At 38.6% G+C, this 22,647-nt stretch overlaps 1 protein-coding gene across 1 annotated transcript in view; it reads left to right on the top strand.

Annotated features, from left to right (window-relative positions):
* The window catches only part of jazf1a (JAZF zinc finger 1a), a 33,835-nt gene extending 13,131 nt beyond the window's left edge, over window positions 1-20,704 (top strand). Inside the window, exons 2-5 of the mRNA XM_062990191.1 lie at window positions 16,422-16,494; window positions 18,379-18,575; window positions 18,786-18,955; window positions 20,305-20,704. Of these exons, the coding sequence (XP_062846261.1) occupies window positions 16,422-16,494; window positions 18,379-18,575; window positions 18,786-18,955; window positions 20,305-20,451 (587 nt within the window). The 3' untranslated portion in view covers window positions 20,452-20,704. The remainder of the gene's footprint in view (window positions 1-16,421; window positions 16,495-18,378; window positions 18,576-18,785; window positions 18,956-20,304) is intronic.
* Window positions 20,705-22,647: the final 1,943 nt, after the last annotated feature.

The following is a 22,647-nucleotide window of genomic DNA, read 5'->3' as shown; positions in this document are numbered from 1 at the left end:
ACTACAATTTACAAAAGTAATAAAGATTGTGTAGATTTTTGCCATTTCAAAAATTACAAAAATATGAAATTTGATTAGGGATGTTAAGACCTTTGCATAAGACTGCATGTATATTAATGCTCTTAACTTTCTAATAAGATGGGAACACCAGGAGTTTGCATGTTCTCCCCATGTCTGTGTGGGTTTTCTCCCACAGTCCAAAGACATGCAAGTGAGGTGAACTGAAGATACAAATTGTCCATGACTGCGTTTGACATTGAGACTTGTGGACTGATGAGTCTTGTGTGGTGGGTGACTACCGTTTCCTGTAATAAATGTAACCAAAGTGTGTAAAACATGACGTTATTGATAGAGTAGTGTGAACGACGATAAGTACATTATCAATACTAATTGCCATCAAAATTAAGTGCCATCAAGTTGATTCTGCTCTTGGTGACCATATGAATAGTGTTACACCATAATATAGACAGACACATGGATGGATGGATGGATCACTTTAATAATTCTAAATGTTGAGTCAGGAAACTAGGGCTTGTCCAGGATTTGAACCCCGGGCCTCTCACACCCTAAGCGAGTATATCCTTCTACAGTGTATCACAAAAGTGAGTACACCCCTCACATTTCTGCAAATATTTCATTATATCTTTTCATGGGACAACACTATAGACATGAAACTTGGATATAACTTAGAGTAGTCAGTGTACAGCTTGTATAGCAGTGTAGATTTACTGTCTTCTGAAAATAACTCAACACACAGCCATTAATGTCTAAATGGCTGGCAACATAAGTGAGTACACCCCACAGTGAACATGTCCAAATTGTGCCCAAATGTGTCGTTGTCCCTCCCTGGTGTCATGTGTCAAGGTCCCAGGTGTAAATGGGGAGCAGGGCTGTTAAATTTGGTGTTTTGGGTACAATTCTCTCATACTGGCCACTGGATATTCAACATGGCACCTCATGGCAAAGAACTCTCTGAGGATGTGAGAAATAGAATTGTTGCTCTCCACAAAGATGACCTGGTCTATAAGAAGATTGCTAACACCCTGAAACTGAGCTACAGCATGGTGGCCAAGGTCATACAGCGGTTTTCCAGGACAGGTTCCACTCGGAACAGGCTTCGCCAGGGTCGACCAAAGAAGTTGAGTCCACGTGTTCGGCGTCATATCCAGAGGTTGGCTTTAAAAAATAGACACATGAGTGCTGCCAGCATTGCTGCAGAGGTTGAAGATGTGGGAGGTCAGCCTGTCAGTGCTCAGACCATACGCCGCACACTGCATCAACTCGGTCTGCATGGTCGTCATCCCAGAAGGAAGCTGACGCACAAGAAAGCCCGCAAACAGTTTGCTGAAGACAAGCAGTCCAAGAACATGGATTACTGGAATGCCCTGTGGTCTGACGAGACCAAGATAAACTTGTTTGGCTCAGATGGTGTCCAGCATGTGTGGCGGCGCCCTGGTGAGAAGTACCAAGACAACTGTATCTTGCCTACAGTCAAGCATGGTGGTGGTAGCATCATGGTCTTGGGCTGCATGAGTGTTGCTGGCACTGGGGAGCTGCAGTTCATTGAGGGAAACATGAATTCCAACATGTACTGTGACATTCTGAAACAGAGCATGATCCCCTCCCTTCGAAAACTGGGCCTCATGGCAGTTTTCCAACAGGATAACGACCCCAAACACAACCTCCAAGATGACAACTGCCTTGCTGAGGAAGCTGAAGGTAAAGGTGATGGACTAAACCCAATTGAGCACCTGTGGCGCATCCTCAAGTGGAAGGTGGAGGAGTTCAAGGTGTCTAACATCCACCAGCTCCGTGATGTCATCATGGAGGAGTGGTAGAGGATTCCAGTAGCAACCTGTGCAGCTCTGGTGAATTCCATGCCCAGGAGGGTTAAGGCAGTGCTGGATAATAATGGTGGTCACACAAAATATTGACACTTTGGGCAAAATTTGGACATGTTCACTGTGGGGTGTACTCACTTATGTTGCCAGCTATTTAGACATTAATGGCTGTGTGTTGAGTTATTTTCAGAAGACAGTAAATCTACACTGCTATACAAGCTGTACACTGACTACTCTAAGTTATATCCAAGTTTCATGTCTATAGTGTTGTCCCATGAAAAGATATAATGAAATATTTGCAGAAATGTGAGGGGTGTACTCACTTTTGTGATACACTGTATATCCTTGAGTCCCCAGGCTTCTTAATGGCTTTTCATTATTTCTATAATTGTATCAGTTCATCTTGTTGCTGATTATCCTCTTCCTCTTTTACCTTTAACTTTTTTTCTTTTTCAGTAAATAGTTTTTTTTTAATAATGTGTTCGAAATTAATTATCTGGGCTTTGAGTGGGAGTTGAGGTTTAATTTGGTCGAGGATATATTTGTGGGTATGCAATTACTGACTATAGTTTGTTGCTCTTTATGCTTTTTCACCCCCTACACCCTATTTTTTTTAATTAAAATCACCCCCAATGACAGAAAATGTTTGGGTGGGTGGAACATGCTCAGCACAGCAATAACAGTAACATGGTAATGGCATGGTGGAGTGTATTGTATTGGTATGCGAGTATCAGGTGCAGCAGTGTTGTTGGGATTTTTAAATACTGTTAACTTATTACTCTCTTTATTTGGAACACATAGCTCTTATAGACTTGAACTATTTTACATGCACAATATGCTAATCTCCCTCTAGTTTGTTTGTTTATTAGGATTTTAACGTCATGTTTTACACTCTTTTTAGTTTACACTCAATTTAGTATCTCCAGTTCACCTCACTTGCATGTCTTTGGACTGTGGGAGGAAACCCATGTGGACACGGGGAGAAGATGCAAACTCCAGACAGAAAGGACCCGGACTGCCCCACCTGGGGATCGAACCCAGGACCTTTTTGCTGTGAGGCGACAGTGCTACCTCCTTAGCCACCGTGCCGCCCAGTCTTATATCAGTGAACACTTTTTGCTTCGAGCACTATTCTTCTCCCTGCACTGACACTGAGATTTGCCCTAACAACACTGCTGCACCCGATACACCCATACCAGTACAACATGTCAAAGTGTGTTTTATTAAAGGCCTAAACCCGGTGAACTAGAAAATGGATGCCAAAACATCACATAATAATATGCAAGGCGTAATTAGAATGTCCATGTGAACACAGCCTTATCTTTGCATGTAAACACACTCAGGGAGTGTGCAAAGTGTGCGAAGCAGACACTGGCTGTCTTTTTGTGATGATGCCCTGTCAGGCCTATAATGATATCATTTTTACTTTGTGCCTCATTGTTAATGAGTGAAATTAGTTTAATTGTAAATGACTTGGCCAGTCAAAAACATTGCACTGTTTGGCCCTAAAATCTCCTAATGTGCTTGAGCTGTACTGTACATGTCAAGGTTCTGCTGCAGGCTGACGCAATCCTTCATGACTGATCTGATTTTTCAAGTGTAACCAATATATTAGAAAGAACAGCCTTTGTCTTACTGATAGGGTCCAGTTGGTTTACAGTTTGTCTAAGCAAGAAAGAATGCTGAATGATCTCATGCTCTTCTTCTGTCCCTTACTGAGTGGATTACAAGTTTTGTTTACTGTGTTTTTATGCGTGTATGTGCTTGTACTAACACGTCCAGAACATAATCAGGACATCTTCCTTCTGGTTATTGTTATAGTTGTGTACAGGTAACAGATTACATCATATAAACAGAGTCTGCAGCCACGTTTCACATGTGCACAAAAACTGCTAGAGTATAAATTGTTATACATACATATTCGTGTGCATAAAGCCAACATGGCAGCATTACAAACTTAATTAAGTGTATTTTTATCCATTGTTGAAAGATGCCCGTCTTGTTTAAAGCCAGTTTTATACATTGCACATTATTTGTTAATGCATACCATTAAATAGTTACTGTGCCTTTGAAAAGTGTTAGCTCCATTTCCCTCCCCTTCCTTTTTCTCTATTCGTTTCCAGTTCCTTAATGTAACTCCTCTGCTGCTCGCAGCACCCTCTTCAGGCAAGAGAGAGCTTCAGACAAGCACATGTCACTTCTGCACATGTGCAGGCAACAGCAGTGGCAGGTTCCCACACAGCCGTTTAACCTTTCCTATTAATAAGACTTTTTAATGGTGTGTTGCAAGTTAAATTTTTGCCCATTCTTGCCAGATAGAAAACTGAAGCTGCTGAAAACGTTGTGGCCACCATTGTCCGACTTTCTTTGATGATATGCTACATGTTTATCGATAGGAGACAGATTGAGCACAGATTTCGATCTCGATTCCGATTGGGGGGGGGGGGGGGGTATATGTTACTTCTAAAACTAAAGCAATTAATTTTTTCCCACAGGAGACATATTTCATTAGTCTAACTGACCACACACACACACACACACACATACATGCAGGTTTATGTTATCCAGTTCAGTCTGAAAAAACCTTATAAAATAGGTCTAACAGTGAAGATAAACCGGTGACAAAAGCAAGGCGTGTGTGTGTCTTTAAGAGAGATGTTCTGTTCACAGTATCGATATAAGTGATTCAGGAGTCGGTTCATTTTATGCGAAGCGTAAGTTTCTCTTCTCAGTTATCTCTCTGTGTTTACTGTTATTAATTAATGTCGTGGTTTTAAATAAACACCAGCTACTACAGAACATTTTGTGTGACTCTCTTACATTAAAAAGCTTAATTAAAAAGCTTAATTAAACTGCTATTACCACAGATCTGTAACCGAGTCAGACTCGTTCTGCCTGTGGAGCTAAAAGTTTTCTGTCAGTCAGAGCAGATGATCCTGAACTAACGAATTTAGTCATTAATAAACTTTTGCCTCTGATTGGCTCTGTAACGTTTTCTGCTCTCATCTACATCAAAAGCTAGAACCGCTTACGATTTACCAAAGTGAACCACGAATTTATATTATGTGCTCATAGAATCGACTCAGATAGGGTCGGGTTGAATTATCTTTTTAAAGTAAATGTTTCAATCAGCAAAATTGCATCGTATGTATGATGCACAACGTTCATGATGTTATTTTAGATTGTGAAATGCGATGGTTGACGAATGGTGATGCGATGGTTGGCGCTTTGTAGCTCAAAGTCTGGATCAATCCACTGAGCTGTTAAGCTTAACATGGAGGTGATCTTTATGTATTACGCGATCGGATCTGCTGAATTTAGGAAATATCGATCGATCGCCGATCGCATATTTTGATTAAAAATCTGCCGATTTCGATACATAGCCGATCGATCCTTCCATCTCTAATACATATATATACTGTACATACATCATCTACTCCATAGTCACTGATTCACCCCATACCATGACATGTGTTAGCTTTTTCTGATATCAGCCTGGATGGTCCTTTTTGTCTTTGGTATGAAGAACTGGCCATATGTTTTTCTTAAAAAACAAGCTAAAACATGGACTTATTTGACCACAGCACGTTTCCACAGTCTTTTGGTCAATCTGAGATGAGCTCAGGTCCAGATGTCTGGGTTTTTCTTTGTGTATTAAAAATTAGGCTATGTCTTGATGCAGTAGTGAGCTATGTGGCTTTATTTATCACAGTAACATGGTGGTTTTTCATGTAGTGCTCTCTTTTACAAAGAAATCCCAACTTTTTTAGAAATTAATTTTGTACTATAATAAGTACAGTACATTAGTTGATGATGTTGATGATCATCATTAGTGTTATGTGAAATGTGTAATGCCCTGGTATTTATTGTACCCTTGTCCTAACTGATTTCTTTCAACAATGAGATCCTCTTGCTTATTGCAGACCATGGTTTCAGCTGTAAGATGCGACTAAGTAAATGTGAGGAAAATCCTACTAGAACAGTTGTACTTTATTAATCTTTGTTAATAACAGCTACTTTATTTGATGACAGACTACTATTTAACATGAGCTTGAATGTGATAACTCACAGCCACATCCCTAATTATTAGAGGGTGCGCACACTTTTGCAACCATAGTAGTTTAGTTTTATACAGTGGTACCTTGAAACTCAACATCAATTGGTTCTGGGAGTGGTGTTGAGTTTCAAGGTACAGTGGGGCCAAAAAGTATTTAGTCAGCCACTGATTGTGCAAGTTCTCCTACTTAGAAAGATGAGAGAGGTCTGTAATTTTCGTCATAGGTACACTTCAACTATGAGAGACAAAATGAAAATCCAGGAAATCACATTGTAGGATTTTTAAAGAATTTATTTGTAAATTATGGTGAAAAATAAGTATTTGGTCAATAACAAAAGTTCAACTCAATACTTTGTAACATAACCTTTGTTGGCAATGACAGAGTCTTCACCAGGTTTGCACACACTGTAGCTGGTATTTTGGCCCATTCCTCCATGCAGATCTCCTCTAGAGCAGTGATGTTTTGGGGCTGTCGCTGGGCAACACGGACTCCACAAATTTTCTATGGGGTTGAGGTCTGGAGACTGGCTAGGCCACTCCAGGACCTTGAAATGCTTTTTACGGAGCCACTCCTTCGTTGCCCGAGCGGTGTGTTTGGGATCATTGTCATGCTGGAAGACCCAGCCACGTTCCATCTTCAATGCTCTCACTGATGGAAGGAGGTTTTGGCTTAAAATCTCACGATACATGGCCCCGTTCATTCTTCCCTTAACACGGATCAGTCGTCCTGTCCCCTTTGCAGAAAAACAGCCCCAAAGCATGATGTTTCCACCCCCATGCTTCACAGTAGGTATGTGTTCTTCTTCTTCCTCCAAACTCGACGAGTTGAGTTTTTACCAAAAAGTTCCATTTTGGTTTCATCTGACCACATGATATTCTCCCAATCCTCTTCTGGATCATCCATATGCTCTCTGGCAAACTTCAGACGGGCCTGGACATGTACTGGCTCAAGCAGGGGGACACGCCTGGCACTGCAGGATTTGAGTCCCTCTCGGCGTAGTGTGTTACTGATGGTAGCCTTTGTTACTTTGGTCCCAGCTCTCTGCAGGTCATTCATCAGGTCCCTCCGTGTAGTTCTGGGATTTTTGCTCACCGTTCTCATGATCATTTTGACCCCACGGGATGAGATCTTGACCCCAAGGGAGATTATCAATGGTCTTGTATGTCTTCCATTTTCTTACAATTGCTCCCACAGTTGATTTATTCACACCAACCTGCTTGCCTATTGTAGATTCAATCTTCCCAGCCTGGTGCAGGTCTACAATTTTCTTCCTGGTGTCCTTCGACAGCTCTTTGGTCTTGGCCATGGTTGAGTTTGGAGTCTGACTGTTTGAGGCTGTGGACAGGTGTCTTTTATACAGATAACGAGGTCAAACAGGTGCCATTAATACAGGTAACGAGTGGAGGACAGAAGAGCTTCTTAAAGAAGCAGTTACAGGTCTGTGAGAGCCAGAAATCTTGCTTGTTTGTTATTGACCAAATACTTATTTTCCACCATAATTTACAAATAAATTCTTTAAAAATCCTACAATGTGATTTCCTGGATTTTTTTTTCTCATTTTGTCTCTCATAGTTGAAGTGTACCTGTGATGAAAATTACAGACCTCTCTCATCTTTCTAAGTAGGAGAACCTGCACAATCAGTGGCTGACTAAATACTTTTTGTTAATCCCAGGTCCCATGGAACTGCATATATTTGAGGCATGTGTAAAATTATGGGCTTGTTTTTGACGCTTATACACTAAAAATTACACAAATATAATATAAAAACACTGAAACACAATAGAAAAATAGATTAAAAAAAAATAACTTGCACAAGCTTAACGTGACTTATTGTACTAAAACAATAAGCGAGAAATTTCATTAGTGGAGAGAACTTATGAACAGTAATAATTAATAGAGGTTTAGTGTTACTACGTCATAATTGTAATACATTAAGTCACGTTAAGCTTTTTATAATGATTAGTGTTTTAGACTCTCTTAAAAAAAGGCTGATTCTTAAAATTTCTCAGAACCCTGCTATAACACAAGTTTAAAAGTGAAACAGGAGGAAAATCCACATAAACACAGATACATGTGGAGTTTTCAGAGGGAATTTGACGTTGGGTTATTCCACACAAATGCAGATTTGTCTCATATGCACACTTTGATGACATTTAACTGGACCGCATTTAAAAAAAAAAAAAAGTAAACGTTTGAGGGAAATGTTGAGTTTAAGGGAACAAATTTCTTGACGAATGGCATTAAGTTTCAAAGATTTTGAGTTTAGGGGATGTTGAGTACCACTTTTTTATTATAGGCCATATTAACAGTGTAAATTAATCTTTTTACATCACAAAAATACAATCTCTAAAGTCTTTGAGTATGTAAAATGAAGCACTTTTGTGCATATGTTTACAAATTGCAAAATTGCATCCTACTGTCTACATTATGATATCTGATCTACATCAGAAGCAGCATGTAGCCAATATAAAGTTATATATATTTATTATATATATAAAAATATATATTTTTTATCAGTCAGGTTTTTGGAGCAGGATATCAGGGATTTAGTGTTTTCCTATCTAATGTATTTTGATCACAGTTGCTGAACACTGATGATTATGATTTTTTTTTTTTTTCTTAATGTAAGACCATATTAATTATTATGCTCTGTTTCATTCACTTTATAACCAGGATGCCGGCTCATCTTTGTATGGTCTTTGGTTCAGCAAATGGTCAAGATTGTAATTTTTGTGACTTGCGGTTATGTTTGAGGAAATCCTTTGCAATAACAATACTTTTGCACTGCTATAAATGTTGTAATAGTATATAAACAGCAAAAATTATATGCGGAATGTCTTTGAGGTTCTAGTTATATTATGTGTGTGTGTGATACATTAAATGAGTTGTCAGACATTTATGAGCCAATTAGCAAGATCCAGCGGAAAATCCCTCATACCAGCCTGTATAGTCCCACCCTATTCTGGTGTGTCCGTGTGTGTTTGTTGAGGGTTTATCTGTCGGTGCCTGTGCTTTTTGCCTGTCTGTTTTTCTCATCTGTTAGTCTGTGTGTGTTCCCAGTCTGTGTTTGTATTCTTGTGGCTTCCGCCACAAGTGTTGTGTACTGCTGTGCTCTGGAAAATATAATTACAGCCTGGTTTGTAGCTCTCTCCATCCCCTCCTCTCGTCTTCCCCTACTCCCCCTTCCCTCCATCCGGAGACCTGCTGATCTCAAACACATTTAAACACTGCACTGCTTTTTAATTAGCCATCTGGAAAACAAGCCTGGCATTCCTGCTGCCCCAAACCGTACCAGGCACCTTCATCCACACACACATGCACACATGCAGGACACCATTACACAGGCTGTGAAAATCAAAAACAATCCTCAGTTTTGTCAGGCTTGCCAAGTTTTATATGTTCGTGCCTGGCGGCACCACGAGGTGGCACAGTTGTTGTTCAGTTGTTGCTAGAAAAGCAGAAAGAAAATTAAAGCACACGTCTGCTTTGGAAATTACAGTGAAATGTGCTCACCCTTGGCACTAAAACAAAGTAGTTCAGCTGATTTTCTAGGTGATTAGTACTGTCTGTGTTTTGAAGGGTTGCCAGTTATTTTGCAGTAGCCAAATTAATGCATTTTCACACAAACATGCAAAACAGAACTAGTTTGCTTTACTGTTTGATACAATTGGGTGGATTCATGATCTTTGAGAGTAGCTAATTGCCCTTATCCAGAAACATAGGCTTACAAGCTGATTTTAGGTACATAAGCTGAGTTTGTGTTTGTAAGGAGAGACTGTCTTGTATAACTTTTTTCATGCAACCCACAATTTGTCCATGATTTTAACCGTGACCCAGGCAACACAAACAATTTATTAAAGCATATATATAAATATACTTAATTAATAAAAATTGTGTCAATCTGGTCCAACTGCGGTTTACAAGGTGTAACATGAAGCCTCCACAAGGGGTCGTTTGTGTACAAGTTCATTTTGTGTTTATGTGCCTGTTCAAGTTAGTTTTACTATTATAATTTTTCTCTGTGACCCATTTTTTGGCTCATGACCCACTCAAGGGTCATGACACAGGGCTTGAAAATTTTTTAATGCATTTATATAATTCAGATCTGCGCTCTGGTTGATAAAAAAGATAAATAAGGTGAGTCTAGTCTTGAATTCCATATTTTATACAATTTATACATCTGCATTGGTGGGTTATGTAATAATAATGATTGGACATGGGGTGCTTGGGTGGCACAGTGGTGATTTATGCTAGCCCACTACAACTGGCATTCAGGGTTTGAGTCCCCAGCAATGCCACTGACCGGCCGGTCGTCTAGGTAGTGACATGATTGGCCATGTATGAGAGGGAATGGTAGATGCCAAATCATTTTAATGGTCATTTTAATATTAAGAATTATGATACAGTGCTTAATATTGCTGTCAAGGTAAAGCAAAGCTGATTAGTGTTAGGGCAACTTTTAAAAGACCAACTTAGCCCAAAATGAAATGTTTGCAATTTTTACATACTTTGGACTGTCATGTCCAAAGTTGGACAACTACAACCCCAGTACAGGAACACAGCCCTGTTCAGTTAAGCCAGTTGCTTGTACCTGATCCAGTCCTGTTGTTTACACTGCAGTATAATCCTGAGTGAAGTTTGATGCAAGGTGGAATTAATGACAGGGTCTGAATCCAAAGTGAGTTTATAGGAGAGGCGTCTGTGGAGTGCAGTGTGTTATTAGACCTTGGTTATTGGATCACAGGGGTTTAATAAAGTTCATGGCTCATTAAAGACAGAACTACCATTAGGTGCACACCTGTATTCTCACTGGAGTAATTATTGCTGGAGGATGAGAATATATACACGTCTAAACGTCAGTGTAGAATAACATTCTAAAATGCTTATTTATCATGATATTTGATTTAAAAATTCAATTACTTTATCCTGGTCAGGGCTTTGTTAGGTCTGGGTCCACTAAAAAACACTGGGCGCATGGCAGGAATACCCTTGACATGTTAACAGTGACATGGCCATCCCCTCCCCCTCAGACGTTCACACCCTTTCCCTAATCATGTCTGTGTAGATGCCCAGCCAAATATAAACTTGTAGCTTATATTTTCCCGTTTACTTTTATAGTTAAACACATCATCACATTACATTTCTGACAACCCTGCTAATTAATGAGTTTAGTTGTTTTAGCCACACCCTTTGTTACCTGGTGTGTAAAATATGAATTGAAATATACACCGATTAGGCATAACATTATGACCACCTCCTGGTTTCTACACACACTGTCCATTTTATCAGCTTCACTTACCATATAGAAGCACTTTGAAGTTCTACAATTACTGACTGTAGTCCATCTGTTTTTCTACATACTTATTTAGCCTGCTTTCACCCTGTTCTTCGATGGTCAGGACCCCCACACGACCACCACAGAGTAGGTATTATTTAGGTTGTGGATCATTCTCAGCAATGCTGATGGAGTTTTTGAACACCTCAGTGTCACTGCTGGACTGAAAATAGTCCAGCAACCAAAAATATATCCAGCTAACAGCGCCTCGTGGGCAGCGTCCTGTGACCACTGATGAAGGTCTAGAAGATGACCAACTCAAACAGCAGCAATAGATGAGCGATCGACTAGGTAGGAGTGTCTAATAGAGTGGACAGTGAGTAGACACAGTATTTAAAAACTCCAGCAGCGCTGCTGTGTCTGATCCACTCATACCAGCACAACGCACACTAACACACCAGCACCATGTCATTGTCACTGCAGTGCTGAGAATGATCCACCACCTAAATAATATCTCCTCTGTGGTGGTCCAGTGGGGGTCCTGACCATTGAAGAACAGGGTGAAAGCAGGCTAAAAAAAAGTATGTAAAGAAATAGATGGACTACAGTCAGTAATTGTACGTAGAACTACAAAGTGGAGCTGATAAAATGTACAGTGAGTGTAGAAACAAGGAGGTGGTTTCAATGTTATGCCTGATCGGTGTAAGTCTGCTCTGGGGAGCATGAAGGCAGGAACACAATAAACAGGGTTGTCTGGCCAGTAGATCACCACATGCTAAACCAACTCTCAAATTGAATATGTTTTGGTATTATAATATTAAAATAAGGCAGTAAAACAAGCCAAACAAGATTTTTTACGAAGAAAACTATCAATATATATATAATATATATAATATAACTATTTAGTTTAGTATAATTAGTTTATTTACTGGGTGATTTGCAGTATGGTTCAATTTCGTCTTTGACGGTGTATTGCTAATTCTAATTCTGTCAAAAAGAAAACAGTAAATAACTTTTTATTTATATACAAACCAAAACAATAATATCATTAGCAAGACTTTAGCTTAAGTCTTTTATTCTTAAATCATTTATGCTATAAACTGTGATTAAATGCCACGTCTTTCAGAAAATATCCTCTTAATTCTCTAAATGCACTGAAGCAATTTAGTTTTTCTCACCTCATGATTTCAGCACTTACACATACAGTATCTCAGGTGGTCCCACGCAGGTGGTCTTTTTCATCAGATCATTATACTACTTTAATTAGACTGAATTACACTGGGTTGGGAAACAGTGGGCCAAGTGTTTCACATATGGATACAGTCAATGAATTTCAAATGAAATCTGAAGCAGGTTAGCAGGATTAGTTTGAGCTCTGTGGCTGGTTAAATCTTCTTGAGTTAACTTCACGCTTTTCATTTTATTTTCACTTTAAATGCAAATAAAAGTTTAGGCTGTAATCAGTTTCAAAATGACCACATTTATAGCATCTAAATTCAAGTATGACAACAACTAATTAAACTTTTTTTTTATAGGTAACTTGTATACATGTTAACTAAAGCTAGATCTGTGCTGTATTATAGCTGTATAATAATAAACACAGAGTTTCTTACATTTACTTTGACTTTTATTTGATTGCAGACAGAATGAACCTGAGATATTTCATGTTTTATCTGCTCAGCTTCATTTCATTTATTAATAAACATCCATTCCTGCATTTCAGGCCTGCATCACATTCCAAAAATAGTTGGGACAGTAAAGCATTTACCACTTTGTAATGTTGCCATTCCTTTTAACCACACTTAAATGACGTTTTGGTGCAGAGGATACCAAGTGATTTAGTGTTTCAGCTTTTATTTTGTTCCATTCTTAAGATGTGCTGATAACAGTCTGGATGGTCCTTGTCGTCTTTGGTCTTTGGCACACGGCGTCCATTTTTTCAAAAAAAAGACCTGGAATGTTGATTCATCTGACCACAATACACGTTTCCACTGTGTGATGGTCCATCCTAGATGCCTCCAAGCCCAGAGAAGTCGATGCCACTTATGGACATGGTTCACATAAGGCTTCTGCTGCTCATCAAGGACTCAGCCTTTCCTGGATGCTGCATTTGTACCGAACCATGATTACAATCTCCTGTTGACATCACCTGTTTGGAATCACATCATTATTTAGTTTTTTCACCTCATTACTAGCCCTAAATTGCCCTTGTTCCAACTATTTTTGGAAGGTGTTGCAGGCCTGAAATGCAGGAATGGATGTTTATTAATAAATGAAATGAAGTTGAGCAGATAAAACATGAAATATCTCAGGTTCATCCTGTCTGCAATCAAATAAAAGTCAAAGTAAATCTAAGGAACACTGCATTTTTATTTTATTTACATTTTCCCTAATGTCCCAACTTTTTTTTACATAAACTATTTGCGCTATCAAATGTCACATGACAAATTATCAGTATTAGTAAGTCCTGTTTAGAAAGATCAAAGGGTTAAACATAAACATTAAAATGCAGATTGCACAATAAATATGCACAGATTTCTAAGTGTTTTGGTTTAATTATAAATGTAACTTATTTAGTTTTTTTGACTTAAGGCTTAAACTTGCAATTACCTAAACAAGTCAAACTAATTTTACTGTCATATGTTAACATACCTAAACATACAATAAGCATGTAATTATAATATTAGATAAGCTCTATTCTTCATAATAAAATATTTTAGTGAGAAGATTTTTAACAGAATTTAAGCGATGTCTTTGGTATCACTGTTTTACTATTATTAACTTCCACAAAATGCCACACGATGGCGGTCACTGCATACAAATTGTAGCTACACACACACACACACACACACACACACACACACATTATTGCAACTGGAAATATTCAATTATAAATTACGTCTTTAACAGTTAAATGATGCAGCAAGTGAACAAAGAAAACTAAATATGCATTACTGTAGAGCAGCAGGATATTTTGTTAATACTGAAATAAAGTTCAAGAAGTGTCGACTGAAATAAGCCAGAAGGAATTTGTATAGGCCTGCAGAGTTCTGGGATACAGTTCTATGAAATGATGAATCAAAACTGGAACTGTTTGGCCATAGGGATCAGCAGTTTGTCTGGTGCAAGAAGGTGTATTGCCAGGAGAACATAATCCTTAAAGTCAAGCATGGAGGTGGGTCAGTAATGATGTGGAGGTGTTTTTCTGCTCCAGGAACTGGCAATCTTGAACGTGTAATCGGTATCGTAGATTCACAGAAATATCAAGGCATTTGGTTACACCTTTTGTGGTGAAAATGAACCTTTGTTATAATTGGACAGCATGGCAAAGATCCCAAACACACTTCCAAGTCAACCCAAGCTTGGTTTCGGAATCAGTCCTGGAACATCCTGGAGTGGTTTTCTCACTTTGCAGATTTAAATCATATAGAAAATCTTTGGTGGTATATATAAAAAAGCAGCTGCAACAGGAAAGCCATCAAACTTTAATGAGCTGGAAGCGTTTAAACACATAGTGTAAGCAAGTAGAGAAATCACTTATTGAACGTTATCAAGGCAGAAGGATGTTCCATCAAGTACTGAGGTTGGGGGTTAAATAATAGTGCACATCGACATTTGTCAATAGAACCAGATGTTTTCCTTTAAACTCAAAATGATGTAACTTCTCAAAACTGCTTGAAAGTGTTGTATAGAACTGAATGAAAATCTCAGTAAAAAGAGAAAACAATATTTACATCATAATATCTTTAAAATAAAGGGTTCAAGTAATTAATATTGCAGCTGTTCATACATACATACACACACACACACACACCCACTTACCCACACATACATGTTTAGTACTCTTTGAAGTTTAGCCTAGTGTGCCTCAGGCAGTGGAAGTGCATGCAGTCTGACAGAGGGTGGAAAAATGTGTGTTTGATGGTGTGTGTGTGTGTGTGTGTGTGCGCGTGTGTGCGCGTGTAAGTAATGAGGTGACGGTTTACACACTTACAGTAAGTGCATATTAAACTTATTACTAATCAACAGCACAATAGGCTGGAAATTAAGGGGTTTGGGTTTGATTTAATGTATGCCAAAAGTACTTTGTTAAAACCAAATAAATGGTTTTATTGTACAAACCCCATTTCTGAAAAATCTTTTTTTTTTTTTTTTAAATGCATTAAAAAGAATAATCTATGATTTGTTTATTTTCTTCAATCTGTAATGAAATGTCAAAAGTAGAAAGATTTCCGATGCTTTCACTGATCAACTTTTTTTAATTTTGAATAAATATACACCGACTAGGCATAACATTATGACCACTGACAGGTGAAGTGAATAACACTGATTATCTCTTCATCACGGCACCTGTTAGTGGGTGGGATATATTAGGTATATATTAAGTGAACATTTTATCCTCAAAGTTGATGTGTTAGAAGCAGGAAAAATGGGCAATGCACTATGGGAATACGGCAAGCCGGCGGAGGCAGTGTGATGCTTTGGGCAGTGTTTTGCTGGGAAACCTTGGGTCCTGCCATCCATGTGGATGTTACTAAGCATTGTTGCAGACCATGTACACTCTTTCATGAAAACGGTATTCCCTGATGGCTGTGGCCTCTTTCAGCAGGATAATGCGCCCTGCCACAAAGCAGAAATGGTTCAGGAATGGTTTAAGGAGCACAACAACCAGTTTGAGGTGTTGACTTGGCCTCCAAATTCTCCAGATCTCAATTTAATCGAGCATCTGTTGGATGTGCTGGACATACAAGTCCGATCCATGGAGGCCCCACCTCACAACTTACAGGAGTTAAAGGATCTGCTGCTAACATCTTGGTGCCAGATATGACAGCACACCTTCATGGGTCTAGTGGAGTCCATGCCTCGATGGGTCAGGGCTGTTTTGGCAGCAAAAGTGGGACCAACACAATATTAGGAAGGTAGTCATAATTTTCTGTCTGATCAGTGGATATATATTACATATTATTAGGTTAGTACTTTAGTGCTAACAGTTTTTATGACTGTAGTGTGTGACTTGTGGTTTGGGACGCAGCCCTTTAGATTAGCCTGTGCCAGGAAGGAAAACTCGCACTTAAAAATGTTCCTCTATCAGATGTGTGTAATAAACAGCTCCTCTTTTTCTGTATCCACTGATATTCTGTTAAAATGAGCACTTTTTAAGTCTGTGTTTTAGTGTAATCATTAGTATGATTTTTCTTAATTAAAAGTGAATTCTTTGTTTCTTCTTTTTCTGTAATCTGTGACAGACACCGATCCGAGAGTGCTGGAGAAACAAGAGCTACAACAGCCCACATATGTTGCTCTGAGTTACATTAACAGGTGAGAGGTGTGTGTGTGTGTGTGTTAATAAAGTACAGGTTAATTAGCATTATTTTTGACATCTGGTACAAACAATGTTTGTTTATTAGGATTTTAACGTCAAGTTTTACACTCTTTGGTTACATTCATGACAGGAACGGTAGTTACTCACTACACAAGGTTCATCAGTTCACAAGGTTATATCGAACACAGTCATGGACAATTTAGTATCTCCAATTCACCTCACTTGCATGTTTTTGGACCGTGGGAGGAAACCAGAGCTCCCGGAGGAAACCCACGCAGACACGGGGAGAAACTAGACACAGAAAGGACCCGGACCGCCCCACCTGGGGATCGAACCCAACAGTGCTACTCACCGTGCCGCTCAGTAAAACTATGTAAAGGACAGTTAATCACAGAAGTACATTAAGAGGATCACAAGCTCGGCCCCAACAGTGCCGCAGACATTTGTTGATGTGTTTCCAATATCAAGCCTATATATGGGCAGTAATAACACAGAGGTTAAGGCACTACACTAGTAATCAGTAGCCCCCTCATCCCCCACCTCTGCCAAGAAGCCACTGTTAGCCCTTAATCAAGGCCTTCATTCCTCAGTTGCTTGCATTGTATTTTAGTCACAGTTTTAAGTCGCTTTTAATAAATAGCATCTGTTAAATACTATAAATGTGAAGTCAATTAAGTCAGTCTTAATCTGCCCACTAACACTTCATGACTGGCTTTATGTGTCTCAGAGGAAGTATGTATTAGCCCCAGCCCTCCCAGACTAGTTGCAATAGAAAAGACTCAGTTGGGTAAGAAACAGTCAAGAACTTATTTTTAGAGTTTTAGAGTACCTTGTTAGGAAGTGTGTGCAGAAGCTTTTGTGTGTCACTGTATTTATTTTGAGTTTGATGCTATTAATACAGCACATGTACACAATGTAAATACCAGTCTATCAACATTCTGACAATGTATATGAAGGGCATGGTGTTCTGATAGCATGAGGACAAACAATATAATTTAAAACTGGATGCAAGGCAGGAACACACCCAGGACAGGACGACAATCCATCTCAAGGCTTTGGCCACCATTTCCTAGACTTTGGCATGACGCCTGACTGGCTGATAGCATCTGCTGAGATTAGAGCCCAGATCTCAGCAATGGTGGGCTAACGTAATATACCGCTGTGTCACCCGAGCACCACAAACATCATTAGAACCTCAAACATCACTATATAAACCTTAATCGATTTGAGATAATAGAAGTATAAGGTATTAATAACCATTATAATAATCAGATTACTGCCAGAACCTGATCAGATTATTAGTGTCTGTGGCTTGTCCAATCAATTGAACTCCAATTAAACTGTAGAAACATCTCAAGCAGTATCAGTGAAAACAAAATGCACCTCAGCTCACTTTTGGGTGTCATATCAGAGGGTGTGCACACTTGTGTACATATGATATTTGACCTTTTGATTTGTAATAAATTAGCACAAATGTCGAAAAACCTGCTTTCACTTTGTCATTGTGTACAATTTTGTGACAAAAAATGAACTCAATCTATTATAGAATGAGTCTGTAATGTAATAAAATGTGGAGAAGGTGACAGGGGTGTGCAGACTTTCCGGCTTGACTGTATGTCATAGGCGCAGAACTTTTGGAAAAACTTTTGACATTTCCTTTTCTGGCATGATTGTGTCGCCCCTTTTGCAATAAAATGTATTTCGTAATGACATTACGAGAACATTAGAACATCTATTGCTAGCCAGGCCTTCTTGTCCAACATACGTGCCCGGCCTTTTTAATTATAAACATTGCTCACTGCTACTTTTTGCGTGTTGTTCTGAGATACTAAAAAGGTGTAATAATAAACATGTAGATTTGTGTGTGTGTGTGTGTGTAGATTTATGACTGAAGCTGCACGTAGGGAGCAGGAGAACCAGAAAAAGAAAGTGCAACCGAAATTGTCACTGTCAGTCACTGGAAGTGTGAACCGTAACAACACGTCCACACCCCCGCGTCATAGCAACGGCAGTCTGACCCCGCCTGTGACTCCGCCCATAACTCCTTCATCTTCCTTCCGCAGCAGCACACCCACAGGTATCAACTATGTGTGTAAAGATTCAATGTAATTCAAGTGTGGAATCAATAACGCTCATCAGTATAAATGTTTCCAGCACCTTTGTAAGTAAATAAGAATTGTTATTATATTTTACTGGACCAGTACTGATGTGCTCTAATGCTATATGTAGCAATAGTTAATGTAATAATAATAATGTAACAATCAGTCATGTTAATCCCCTCCATTAGGCAGTGAATGTGATGAAGAGGAGGTGGAGTATGAGGACTCAGACAGTGATGACTCGTGGACCACAGAGAGTGCGATAAGCTCCGAGTCCATCCTGAGCTCCATGTGTATGAATGGAGGAGACGAGAAGCCGTTTGCATGTCCAGTGCCTGGCTGCAAAAAGAGATACAAAGTAGGTGCACAAAACACCCACATGCGCCCATATGCCACCCTTTGTTTATTTTACTTATAAGTTCCCCCTAAACTTTGTACAAACTGCATTTCTAAAGAAGTTGGGACATTTTAAAAATGCATTTAAAAATAATCTGATTCATTAATTCTCCTAACTTTATTAAACTGACATAAGTTCTACGATAAGATTTAATTAATGTTTTTAATGACCAACTTGATTGTTTTAATTAATCCAAGACTAAATCTTAATCTGTTCTTTTGAACTGACTCACAAAGTTGTGAGCCACGACCCATCTTTGCTGGTAAGACTGATCTTTTGGTGGATCCTTGTTTTATACCCAATCATGATTTCCTCGCCTGTTACTAACTGACCTGTCCATTGTGTAACATTTCAAAACCGTGAAGGTTTAAAAATTCTACAAACTTTTTAATCATATGTTGTCCCTGATTTTCAAGTGTCTTGCAGGAATCAAAATCAAAATTCAAGTTGGTCATTAATTAAAGTCATTTCTTAAATAAAGGTTCAAGAGAAGGAACACATTGCAAATTCTTGTTTTTATTGCATTTCCTTTTCAGAAATAGGGTTTGTAAAACAGAATGAAATAGGTTTCTTTAGTAATTGATCTATAAAACAACAGGCATTAATTTACCGCAAAAGGCAAAGTCTAAACATTTTAACAATTAACTACAAAAAAACAAAAAGGACACTAGTGGTGCAGTGATAAAACAGGCTAGACCACCACTGCGGAGATGTTGAGCTGACCAGCCGGGCGTCTACACAGACATGATTGGCTGTGTCTACGGGTGGGCAGGCCAAAGGCATTCCTCATTACTGCTGCATTTGCAGCCTCTGCTGGCTGGTCTATGCACAGAGACGGGAAATAATGGAGATCAATGCATGACTCTGCTCATATGGAATACTGATCCCTGTGTGAACCAGCCTCATGCAGGTAAAAATAATTGGTCGGAGGGGGTGTGTGTTAGGAATCTGCAGCAGTTGAGTAGATACAACTGGGTAATTGGTAACTAGATTAGGAGGACAAATAGAAAAATGGCTTCAAAAAGCCTTTGCTTTTATGAAACACATAGCTTGTTGAGAGTGTCAGTGTAAGAAAATTGGAGATCAGCTCGTTCTAATGACTTTATCACAGAGGATAAACAGATCTTCATATGTGGCAAGACTTTACAATAGCTGTACACCACTTCAAAAAATCTCAGTTTGTGACAGTCATTAGAAGTTAAGAGATGAATACCTTTGTGAGGTACTAAAAATGCTAAAGTTACAGTTTTTAGTCTCAGCAAAACCCAGTGCCATCCATGTAACTTGTTTGTGTCTTGTTTTTGTTGAAGAATGTGAACGGTATAAAATATCATGCCAAAAATGGACACAGGACGCAGATTCGCGTGAGGAAGACCTTTAAGTGCCGCTGTGGGAAAAGCTACAAAACCTCTCAAGGGCTTAGACACCATACCATCAACTTCCACCCCCCACTGTGATAACCAAACACACACACACCTTCAAACTCCTACTTCCTTCGTCTGTCTTTTCCTATTTTCTTATCTATTCTTTATGTCTGTTGTTGTAGGGGTGGATTGCTTTGCACAATCCATTTACATCATTACTTTTCAGACTTAGTACAAAAGAAGAAAGGACTGGGACTATCTACCTAGTTGCGATGCTCAGATAATATTGCAAAATATTATCTTAGCAAAAAAAACATTTTGAATATAGGCAAGTTGATCTTATGTTAATTAATTATGTTCAATTATTTTCTCATATTGCCAGTTTTTCTTCTTTCCAGAAGTGCTTAAAATAAAATATCGGCCAATTTTAGATCATTCTACTAGTAACAAATGCCAACAAATAGATTAAGTTTAAAATTAGTTCATTTTTAAGATAAATGAAGATACAATTCTACAATAATGCTTCACTTGCTAAAATCTTTTTGCAGTGAAATGAAGGGATGCAAATTTTCCTAATTTTCCTTTTTCTCTTCTTGATTTTTCTATTTCTTCTTTACTGTAAAGCACAGCTATGTAGAGACATATGTATATGTACATATCTATAAAAAGTAGATAGAAGATAAACTTTATATACTTTATATAATTTTAATTCCATATACTATATTTTAGTATCTGTATTTTATTTGAAAGCTCATATCTATATTAAACAATTTTTTTTTACTTTTTATACTTTTGACATTATTCGATTATAGTCTTGTAAAACACATCTGAGTCTGCATGGGAAACACAGCTCAGGTTTATACTGTCACCACCATTTTTTTTGAGTACACAATTAAGAGTAAACTAATATTTACACTACACTGCGACACCCAGCACATTACCTTGTAAAGTTGCTTAAAAATGGGTAATGAAAAAGCAGCAGGGAAAATAAGAGAATTCATTACTTTTATCTGTTCCTCTTGTTCTACCATTGCCAGCAGTTCTAAAGTGCCATGTTTTTCTCATGTTTAAATAGAGTGAGTGTTGGGTTTATGGAAGAATCATAGCCGAGAAGATTTGTGTGTATTCAATCTGCACTATTGTGTTGACAGTATGTCAGTAGATACACTCAGCTCCAAATTATTGGCATCTTTGGTAAAGATGGGTGAAATAAGATTATATAAAATGTCTGTGTGGTTATTAAGCTTAACACTTGAAATATGGAGCAAATTTGCCTGTCATAATTAGAAACAAACAAGAGGAGCTGTAGTAAAGCTGCCTGGAGAGGAATGCTAATGTATTTTGCCCTTACAAACTTGAGGTGGAAGGTAAAAAGAATGGAAATTGCTCCTTGGATCATAATTGGGGAGTTGCCAAGTCACCAGGTGGCAAACTATTTGAAAGATGTTCCAGAAGAAATTATTTACTTCTATCTAACCACTAATTCAAGTGCCTAGAGTTTGCTGGATGATGGAATAAGACAAATTGTTTGCTTATTGGCAACAAACACTCAAGATGTGTTTTGGAATAAAAAGAGGATTGATCATAGAGAAAATAACCCCACAGTCCCACGGTTGCCTGTACTGGAGGATTTGTTATGTTATACACCGATGGGGCATAACATTATGACCACCTCCTTGTTTCTACACTCACTGTCCATTTTATCAGCTCCACTTACCATATAGAAGCACTTTGTAGTTCTACAATTACTGACTGTAGTCCATCTGTTTCTCTACATACTTTTTTAGCCTGCTTTCACCCTGTTCTTCAATGGTCAGGACCCCCACAGGACCACTACAGAATAGGTATTATTTAGGTGGTGAATGATTCTCAGCACTGCAGTGACACTGACATGGTGGTGGTGTGTTAGTGTGTGTTGTGCTGGTATAAGTGGATAAGACACAACAGTGCTGCTGGAGTTTTTAAACACCTCACTGTCACTGCTGGACTGAGAATACCAAAAAAATTTAGCCAACAGCACCTGTGACCTGTGACCTGTGAGGTGACCACTGATGAAGGTCTAGAAGAAGACCAACTCAAACAGCAGCAATAGATGAGCGATCGACTTTGACTGTACATCTACAAGTTGGATCACCTAGGTAGGAGTGTCTAATAGAGTGGACAGTGAGTGGACACAGTATGTAAAAACTCAGTGCTGAGAATCATCCACCACCTAAATAATACCAATTCAGTGGTGGTCTAAAAAGATATTTAGAGAAACGGACTATAGTCAGTAATTGTAGAACTACA

This window comes from Trichomycterus rosablanca, chromosome 2 (assembly GCF_030014385.1).
Source record: "Trichomycterus rosablanca isolate fTriRos1 chromosome 2, fTriRos1.hap1, whole genome shotgun sequence".
Classification (NCBI taxonomy): Eukaryota; Metazoa; Chordata; class Actinopteri; order Siluriformes; family Trichomycteridae; genus Trichomycterus; species Trichomycterus rosablanca.
This window is presented reverse-complemented; position numbering and strand designations above follow the sequence as displayed.